Source organism: Phoenix dactylifera, chromosome 4 (genome assembly GCF_051530095.1).
Source record: "Phoenix dactylifera cultivar Ajwa chromosome 4, Ajwa_hap1_PhDact_Kaust_v1.1, whole genome shotgun sequence".
Taxonomy (NCBI): domain Eukaryota; kingdom Viridiplantae; phylum Streptophyta; class Magnoliopsida; order Arecales; family Arecaceae; genus Phoenix; species Phoenix dactylifera.
Genome location: NC_143193.1, coordinates 42407200 through 42417092, shown reverse-complemented (window position 1 = coordinate 42417092; position 9893 = coordinate 42407200). Strand labels below are relative to the sequence as shown.

The following is a 9893-nucleotide window of genomic DNA, read 5'->3' as shown; positions in this document are numbered from 1 at the left end:
ACACACTTACCCAGTGAGGAGGGTATTAATATCCACCTCATTTGTTAAGAGCTTGTTTGGATGCATCATCCTCTCCAAGGAACAACACTTGGATGTATCATTTGCATAGGGTGAAAGTTTTTGACAAAAAATTTTGAGCATATACGAGGCAAGTATATTTTGGTTCATAATTCTATGTCGAGCGTGATGAGATGATAGATGCTCGAGTAGTATAGGGAAAAAAATAGATGAAACGTTTCAGTTTCTGCAAATGCCCAATTAAAGCTATAAAAGGTCACAAGCTCGAGCCTAGTAGGAAATATAGCCATAGGTCTAGCGTGGGAGAACAATTCGACTAAATATAGACATATAGTAATCTAGAATCCAGAAAAAATATGAAAATTTGTCGAAAGTTTAGAAAAAAAAAGAATTAGAAAATTTAGTAAAATTAAAAATATGAGCTTTCTAAAATATTTATAAATTTATTTAATAAAAGTATAGGAGAGGCAAAGTTAACAAATACCAGGAAAAAAGATCACAAGTAACAACATATATATGGTATCGTTAATTTGTAATGCATAAAAATTTCTTAAAATTCCTAAAACTTCTTAAGGATTTTTATGTCTAGGTTTGTCCATGTATAAACATTCTACAAAATGCCTAGGAATGCTTAAAATACATAATGCATTTCTTTAAACACCAAAGAATATTTTGCTATATCTTTTAGAATTAGTTGATTGAAAGTCTGAAATCGCAGAAACAACCACAGGATGGAAGATTTCTTTTTCAAGATTTGTTAAAAGTCTCGTTTGAAATCAGAAGCCTATGTGGTTGATTTTTTTCTTTAGATTTTTCACTGAAAATTTCAAACTATGATTAGGATAATATCGTATGCCGCTGCCTATGAATTTATATTTTGCCTCTTATATGATGTGATAGGTTGGTTTGAATACAATATGATTTTGAAATTTGTTTTCAAGTAAAGCACAAAAAGAAGGGGTGTTAAAGGGAGACTACAAAAAAAATTAAACAATGTAGCAGATAAGCTTCTCTATTGTCCATCTACTGAAATTAAATGTAGCACAAACAAGACATTATTGATATTAAATGATGAAAAGGAAAAGGAATTATACTCCTGCTTATGACTCTCAGCAAGAAACATCTATTAGTATAATTGTTGGACTAATCTTTCTAAAAGATGAAAAAGCTAGGAAGCCTGTTGAACACTTAAAAAATTCAGAAATATTGGTTGAAATTGGTGGATGTAGATCAAAATAGCACATAATAGATGTACTGAAAAAGAGAGAATATAAAGTCTCGACCTATTGAAGTTTATAGTCCATTGCATTCAATTCAGATTTTGTTTATAAATACGAAGGTCCATAAAACTTGCAATTACATATACTCTCCTATCAAGCTTAGCACGTTATAAAATCCTGTAATTATTGGCTATTAGGAAATAGATATGATCATAATAGTGGCCCTAAATAGAAACTCGCTGCCGTAGCTTAAGATTGGAGAAGTCAATTACATAAACCTGATGGATTTTGTCACAACATATATAATACAAAATCTTTTGGGTGATGTGGAATTCAAATCTTTAGCTGAGATATAAATGAGACAAAAACTTAGTCTCATAGTACAGCAGACAATACAAAATCTTTGAGTTTTGAGATTTTTATTGATTATACATCAGTGCTAGGACCAGCAGAATGCCAACAGAGATACTTTAAAAATAAGAAAGGTACAACAACCAAATTCTGGGGCACCTGAGCAATTAGAATGCCAAGGGAACAAATTCCATTTCAAGAGCTCTTGATTTAATGGAGCACCATGAAACATATAAATTATGCATATCTAAAAGATTTGCAGCTTAGATGACTGCACTCTTCAGTTGCCCGACAGCTGAAAAATAATAAAAAGCATTCATATTGATCGAGAGACTTTGAAGTGACAATAGCGAGCTGGTAGTATTCTATAAAGATACTCGGAAAATTATTACATAAACAAAAGTTAGCAAACCTTGGATCTAGACATCTAATGAGCCTGTCAAATATATTACATCATTGAAGTATTTCATAACCAAATTATGCATATGGCACACTCATGTGATGGACTGGTTAAATATGCCCTCAAATCATTTAGGGCATTAATTGTTTGTCAATGAAACATAGATACATGGAATTCACAACCTCAAAACTTAGACAAATATATGCTCATGAGGCTTCTGTAGTTAATACAATAAACAACAATAATACAGTGAAAACATCTTGTGTTGTGCCTTAGTGATTGTTAAATAAATCCAGCGATACCATGAGCAAACAAGATAGTGAAAGGGCCATTTCAATCTGATTTAGAGTTTACCCGTTGAAAAAAATGAAAGCAAGAATTGATCAAAAATAGATGATGCATAGTATATATGCATCATGGATGCTACTTGCCTCATTCCTATGTCAAGTCTTTGAAGGGGGAAACTGACATGGATGAGGGAAGGTTTTGGAAATTGGCAGGGACAAAACTAATTTTTTTAATCTATAGTACTCAACACTTGTTCTACCTAGGAAATGCCAAGAGAACTTGCAGATGAAAGATACAATTTCCAAGATAGTTTCGGTCAATTGCATGGAAACTTAAAACAAAAAATTGAGAACCCTAGCAATCTTTATCTTGGAGACAAGTAGAAGGCTTTTTATCCAAATCAGCTGTTATGTTAATAAATGAGTAGAAGAATTCAACCCTATGCTGAAAATCACTACCTATCTTCGCAAAGTAAGGTTCATAATTTAATTATAACTATATATGTTAGTTGCTGAAGCCTCTCATATTTATGTTTCAAGTCATAAAGATATCTTACAATGTTATAGAAAGCTAATCAATCATGAATCACATGGATCTGAAATCTTCACAGAACTTGGATGTCCTTTCTAAAGATTCATTTTAGGTGATGTAAACATTATTAGGTTAAAATTACATGATCAGCAAGTTATGCCTTTTTTATGTGAGAGGCAAGAGCTAGGGTTCTTTGAGCAAGATGAGTCATTTGATTCCTAGTAAAATAACTCCATGTGCTGCTCGCCATGCTTTTGGACTACATATCTTTTGTGCTTGTCATAATCATGTAGGGAAGCATAAATTAATCAATTTGTCCTTTTCTTTGTTGGATTTCTCAATGTTGTATAAATACTTTCAAGAGTCGAAGCAAGAACTATTCTAATTATCCTTGTATAAGTATATTGCATTTCTACTACAAGCTTTTATTTGTCTTTACAAACTAAATGCGATCCATGCATAGAGCTAATTCTTAATATCTTGACTTATAGAACAGTTACAATAGTACTTTGAGGATGTAAGCACAATTACATGAAGCATGTAACTTGTTAGTGTTAAAACGATACTTGTGCCACTGCATACAGATCTTTATTGGCACATTATAGTGTGTGACTTAGAGAAATAGTGGTTTCATAGTTATTTCTCAATCATCAAAATTAAATACCACATTGATGCTCAAATTTGCTTAAACCATCTATGAGTAATTTAAACTTGTTGTAATCCTATTGTACACTTTAATGCCCAAGCATGTGTCTCAAGCTTTTCAAGATAAGCTCTGGTCTATTTAGATGAACTTTTGCATCATATCGGATGGTTTCATGGGAACTAAAGGACAACATCTTAATAAAATACTACAAACTCTATTCTTTACATATGCTCATTGTTCTTAAGAGTGCTCTAGATTTGTGAAGTCTCTTTCTATAGATTTTATTGAATGCTTAGGTATATATTTAAAGTCATTGACTATAGGATATTTGCTTGAAAGATTCATGGTTTCTATAATGTGGGCTTCCTATTTTCTTGTTAAAAATATATAGACTGCACCCTTAGTGACAAGCCATTCAGCTACTCTCAAGAGCCATAGCATCAGGGCCTTGGAAATTTTTAAAATTGGCAATAAGTAGTAATGGACAAGGTAAAGAATATGTTCAAGAAAATCAATTTTGCACAATATACACATAATATAGTATAGCATTCCGACTGCATAACATTGATCGCATTCAACACCAATTTTACGTATAAAACAGATCGCATAATATACATTATAATCACCAAAACCAACTGCTGTCCAAGATTTTATAGATGTACAACTAAAAGGTTTGGATAAGCAGTCGATATTTGTATGTTTGAAAAGGTTCCAATTGCTATCTGACATCAGCTTGGAAGGTTCCTAACCTGTTTAGCACAAGAATTTCTGAAACAAAGAACATCATTAGTAGGTTTTCCTCTTGCATGGTGCAGATGAATGATTAGTATGGGTTATAGCTTATGAGAGACATCATCTCTGGTTTATAACATTACTCATTCCTCTCACAGTGCAGATGTGGTAGTAGATCTATTTGCACTGGATGAAGTTAAAAAGATAAAATGTTTAAACTTCAAGTGTTTAAATATAAAAGAATCTTTCTAGAAACAAGTCTACACCATAATTGTTATCTCATGGTCAATCTAATTTGGCTCAGAAAACTTCTATAGTTGTATCTTTTCTTCATGTGACAAGTAGACTAACACCTAGGCCAAGTATTTTGCTAAGCTAGCCATAGCAGGTTGAAGCTAACTCCCATCATATATGAGATCCTATATTTGAGGAGGAGGATAGAACGCCACCCACCAACATTGATTTTTAGGAACTTCTAAAATAGAAGATGTTCCTTTGTTTGAGAATCCAACTGACGCAATGTGCCTCAAGGAATACCATTCGAGAACCCAAAGGCAGTGAGTTTTTAACACCTACAAACTTGAAACATCATATTTTAATTGCTGAAGGGGTATTTGCTCAAGGAAAAATCACCCAATGCAAAAAAAGATCTGAAACATAAACATAGATATTTGCATTGATATTTTAATCATCAAGAGGAATAAAAAATGAAAAAATATTTTCTTTGTGCGTAGAGAGCATGCAATCAAATAATCACCATATATAGAATCTGACTGCCTTCAATTTTGAATAAGAAATATGAAATAATTGAATTTTTTTTCTTAATGGGATATAATGAACCATAGATAAAGGATAAAGAAGTAAAATGATGAAAACCTCTCAAACCCACTTTTCTTCCTTACCTTGAAAAACCTTACAGTGCAAAAGATCAAATGATAAGTAAAGCATGTTTGGTTGGAGGAAGTTGGACTCTAGAATGGAAATAGGAATGAGTGACTTCCATTCCAACCGTTTGATTGAGGAGAATTCCATTCCGATTCTGGAAAAATGGGATACCCCAATCTCTCAAAATTCAATCCCTACTCTCTCCTAGTATTCAAATTCCATTCCGATTCCAGTAATTCTATCACGAACTAAACACATTGGGGGATATGGCTGTTCCGATTTCCAATCCAATCATTCTAATTTCGATTCCGATTACGAACCAAACACACCCTTAAAGAGAATGAATCCAAAGAATACATTCAACTCCTAAAACACCTCCATGCCTTAAAACTCATTTGGAAAAGGGGGTGATTGGGATTTGTTCTTTTGCCTTTTTAAAGTTTAGGTGGAATTTACCAATTTAATTAATTTCAAGCCAATGAATCATCAAGAAATCCATTTTCTCTTAAAAAAAGAATTAAAGGAAAGGAATAGGATCCAAACATTAAATCCAACCATCAAAAAGTACGATGCCAAATGTGTTCACTCTCAGATAGCTGAAATAAGACACAAACAAAAACTAGCAGAGAACAAAGTATGCATTCTTCCATGCAAACAATCTCAATGAACATATTAAAACCTCACATTACAAGGGAATAGGAGGAGAAGAAGAAGAGAAGAAGAAGACGAGGGACTTCAGGACAAGATCACTCCATCTAGAATCCAGTTCTCTTCGAGTAAAACTCGTCAAAATCCATTAAAGCAAGGGCAAATTGGACATTTGGAAAATTGCAGTCTGCTGACTTTGTTGGTGTTTTTGGACTAGGGACTGATTTGGATACCTTCTAAGAAATGTGCAGATTATGCAGCAAGAATTTGAAAAGTGGAGGTATTCTTGCAGTTTAGACAAGGCGGAGATGATGATGCAAGACACCTCAAAGTTTATTTCTTAGTATCTTTGCCACTTTTTATGTCAAGAACGCTGACACTAACTGATCTGTCCAGTCACTTTCCACTCCAAGAATTGCTTAAATCCTACACCTAATGCACCTGTGTTTTAAAAGCTTGGAATTTAATTCATCAGTGATTGGTAAAAGGATGCAATCAGAGAAAGCTCATTTCAGATCACTTCCCACAATCAGTCATTAAGTCATCCAACAAATATGGCTTAAGTTTACCTCATGCAATACCATGCATCATACTGTGCACCATTGGTGATGCCAAATTTAGGATAAGATTCCAATCAAAATATTCTGTCTATAAGATTTGATTTATTAAATTTTACCCTGCTTCAAAGATCATGAATTCAATACAGTATATATTCAACAATCTGCTGCAAATTATCAACGGTATAGCTTTTACTCACGAGGAAACCTCGGTGATGAAATTCTAGAAAATTTTCCATCTTCCTATTTGGAATTGTAATTCCATAAGTGAATTCTTGTTTATGGTGGGCCTGGTGCTGTTAACCATCTTGAACCATTGGCTCTCGGGATCGCACGATTGATCTTTGCTTAGGCACCTGCATGGATTTGTAACAATACTCCTACCATCAGAGCCAACATCCAAGCACAAACTGCTGCTATTGGATGAACTCTTTGTAGACACATGCATCTTGCTGTCTGATATTAACTCCCATTTCGAACGAGTGTCGCTGCAAATGATTCCAAGCTTTGCTGGTTTGCTCTCGCCATCAGCTTTCAGACAAATGAGTGTATCTTTCAGTGCTATGGTTTGGTCTGCTGTGAATGTCCAGGCTTCTGATTCGTTGCAAGGGCCTAGCCCAAGTGGCTCAAATAAGGACTTCTTTAGAACACATAGACCAGTTGATGGATGAAAGATTATTGTATAAGGCTGCATGCTGGAAAGCCCTGGACCTGCATGATAAAGTTGATAGCCAATGGAAACAGTAGGAGGTGAGTAAACTTTTCTGTAATCATACATCTTGATTCATGCATATCTATAATATAGCCTGAACCTTTAATTGGCATTTTTATTTGAGTGAATGTCTTTCCAAGTGCTTTTTGACTCTCTCTCTCTCTCTCTCTCTCTCTCTCTGAAGAGAGCTGTGTTTCTTGAGTTAGGATTTCTTAGGTTGAAAGGTAGGGAACCAATAAAATGAATTGGAATGGAGGTTAGTAGAAACTTTAGTAAAGGTGTTGCAAGGGCGTGGAGGTATTAGGTGCCTTTGGACGAGAGGGTTCTTCATTCTTATAGTCTCTCTCTCTCTCTCTCTCTCTCTCTCTCTCTCTCGCTCTCTCTTTTGGAGAAAACAATAGGATCCTATTGAGATTCATCTCATCAAGATGATGAAATGACAAGAGAGGAAAAAATCAAACTATTGAGCTCTTCTGTTTTCTTCTTTTAAGACAATGGATCAGGCTGATTTGGTGTCCAGAATTTGAATATTTTGGATGAAATGTATGAAAGTATTTTCGGATGATCTTATAATTCGATCACTCAAACAATAAATCAAACCTTACACTAGTTAAATCTAATTTTAGCGAATAAGAATCATCTACCCTCATATAGGTCCAATGTCTCCAATATTATCTAAATACCATGAGATTTTAGCTAAATGTTGGGCATGAGTTAGGTAGCCTTCTTGTGAATTAAAACATAGAATAGTGATTAACTATTTGTGCACTAAATCATTGAAGCCTTCTCACCAAAACTTGATAGCATCTATCCTAGTTGCTTGTAAATCTCAATCATTATTTTTTACTCTTTCTAATAGTAATGGTTGGAAAGCCAACTATCAGAATATGAGAGGATTATTTGAGCTTAAACCATCTGGCCCGAGTCCCATTTGGATACATTTAGATGTTCGTTTCCTCGAAAAGTTATGAAGATAGAATTATTTCCATGGGGAAGACAGATACCTTGGAAGGGAGCTTGTATAGATTGAATTCTTTGCAACATGCTAGAGTTCCTGATCTTGCACCAATCCCAGGCTAGCACACCATACACCTCATCTAAGCCTAGATTCCCTTCTCTGACATAGTAGTTTCCTTGCAAGGCCCACAGAGCCCAGTCCAAATCCAATTCAGCTGCAACCCCTAGCATGCAGCCCAAGTAACGGTTGTCGTTCACATTGGTACCCCTTTGATCCACTCCAAACTCACTCAAGAACAAGGGCCACCCCTGATCTAGCAGGAATCCTGCCCTCCTCATCACATTTGCAGCAACCCTTCCACACACTTGGTTTGGGTTTCCATTTGCCCAGGCCATGCCATCGGAGAAAGCATACCAATGTACCTCGAAAACAAGCTTTCCTGCGAATGTAACCTCGACTTGTTTCTTCGAAAGATAGCTCAGATCATTGTCGAAGCTCAGACCGGACAGTATAACAAGGATGTCCGGGTTCGCCGAATGCACTGCTTCTGCGCCCCTTTGCATGTACCTGCATGGTTTTGTTACAAGGATTAGTAATTTGGCTGGTGCCATAGATTATATTATCAATCCAACCTCCGATATGATATGATATGATATGATATGAATTGAACCTAGATTAGCCATCCCAAACCTAACTAGATCATAATCTCCAATTAGGTCAGACTGATATTTTCTTCCCTGTTGGATAGCCATCTAAAGCCAATTGAAGTCTGATTTCAATCAACATTACATGCATCCTTAGATATAGATCATCATAATTACCCAATAACCGAAGTGGCTGCAAATTTATGATCATATGGCTATACCTGTACCAATCATTAACATTTTGCCTAGCTCCTCTGAGCTCGTTTCTTAGGCTCATGCCAACTACATTGGTCGTGCCATTGAACGTTGTAGCCATTCTTGTCAGCCCCTTGACCCAAACATCTGGGTCAAAGTACTTGTCTCCAAAGAAGCCATTGCCATCAAAGTTGCTGCAGCACCACCCTGGCTTGCTTATATGATTGTCCAGTATCACCATAATGTTGTTATCTCCAAGGTTGGTCACCACTGCCTGGTAGGTTGCTTCCAAGTGTAAGTAAAACTAATATATTAAGAAGAATGCACTGATCGACGGATCTAAATCTTAAGACCACACCAGTGTCATTAGTTTTAGGAACTACAGACACTACTAGTTTAGAAAGATGTCACCTTGAATGCTTGGATTAGTGGAAGATCCACAAGAGCTTGGTTGTTAACTCGGATAGCAGCAAGGGACTCGGCGAGACCGAGAGCTTGGAAGGACTGTTGGACAGTGAGGTTGGCCAGGGAATCGTTGGTGGCCAAGAAGAGAGGCCAGGTAAGCCTGACACAGTTGAAGCCCATGGAGGCTATCTCCTTAGAAATGGTGTCCAGTGGCTGTTTCCCCATGCCCTCAGCCAGCACTGTTTCCAGATGCGATGGCCAGTTCACGCATGCCAACTTCACGCGCTGGCCGGACTCGTCGACGATCCACCGGGAGCTCGTGGAGAGTGGTAAGGCTGTTGTGGGCTTTTGGAGGTTGAAAAGACTTAGAGAGAGGAGGAGCAGAGGGAGAAAGGAAGGGAATGGCCTCATGCTTGTGTTTTGTTATGTTCGCAAGAGGGAACTGACACGGTTTGAGGGTCTGGTGGTGGTTTATAGGCACCACAACGTTTGCTTCACCTTAAGGAAATTGAGGCTTCTAAGGCTTCTGAAAGTGCCATTTTGATGCGTGGGAAATTAAGCAATGCGTAGGATCTCGTAGCACCTTGGTCTTTGTTGTTTTAAGCTTTCATACAACCGTTGTGCGCTTCAAGGGTTGGCATTCAAATGAGATCATTGCCTTGCTCCTACCTCATAGTAGTTGAATAAACTATTTGGTTGGTAG

The 9893-nt window shown here is 36.4% G+C and overlaps 1 protein-coding gene across 1 annotated transcript; it reads right to left on the bottom strand.

Annotated features, from left to right (window-relative positions):
* Positions 1-6364: 6364 nt before the first annotated feature.
* LOC148714076 (glycosyl hydrolase 5 family protein-like) lies at positions 6365-9665 on the bottom strand. Its single transcript, XM_088719885.2, has 4 exons — positions 9197-9665; positions 8812-9059; positions 7993-8513; positions 6365-6987 (listed from the first exon to the last, which is right to left on the bottom strand). Exons 1-4 carry the CDS (start codon positions 9599-9601, stop codon positions 6500-6502), a joined length of 1662 nt encoding a protein of 553 aa, XP_088576011.2. The 5' UTR covers positions 9602-9665; the 3' UTR covers positions 6365-6499.
* Positions 9666-9893: the final 228 nt, after the last annotated feature.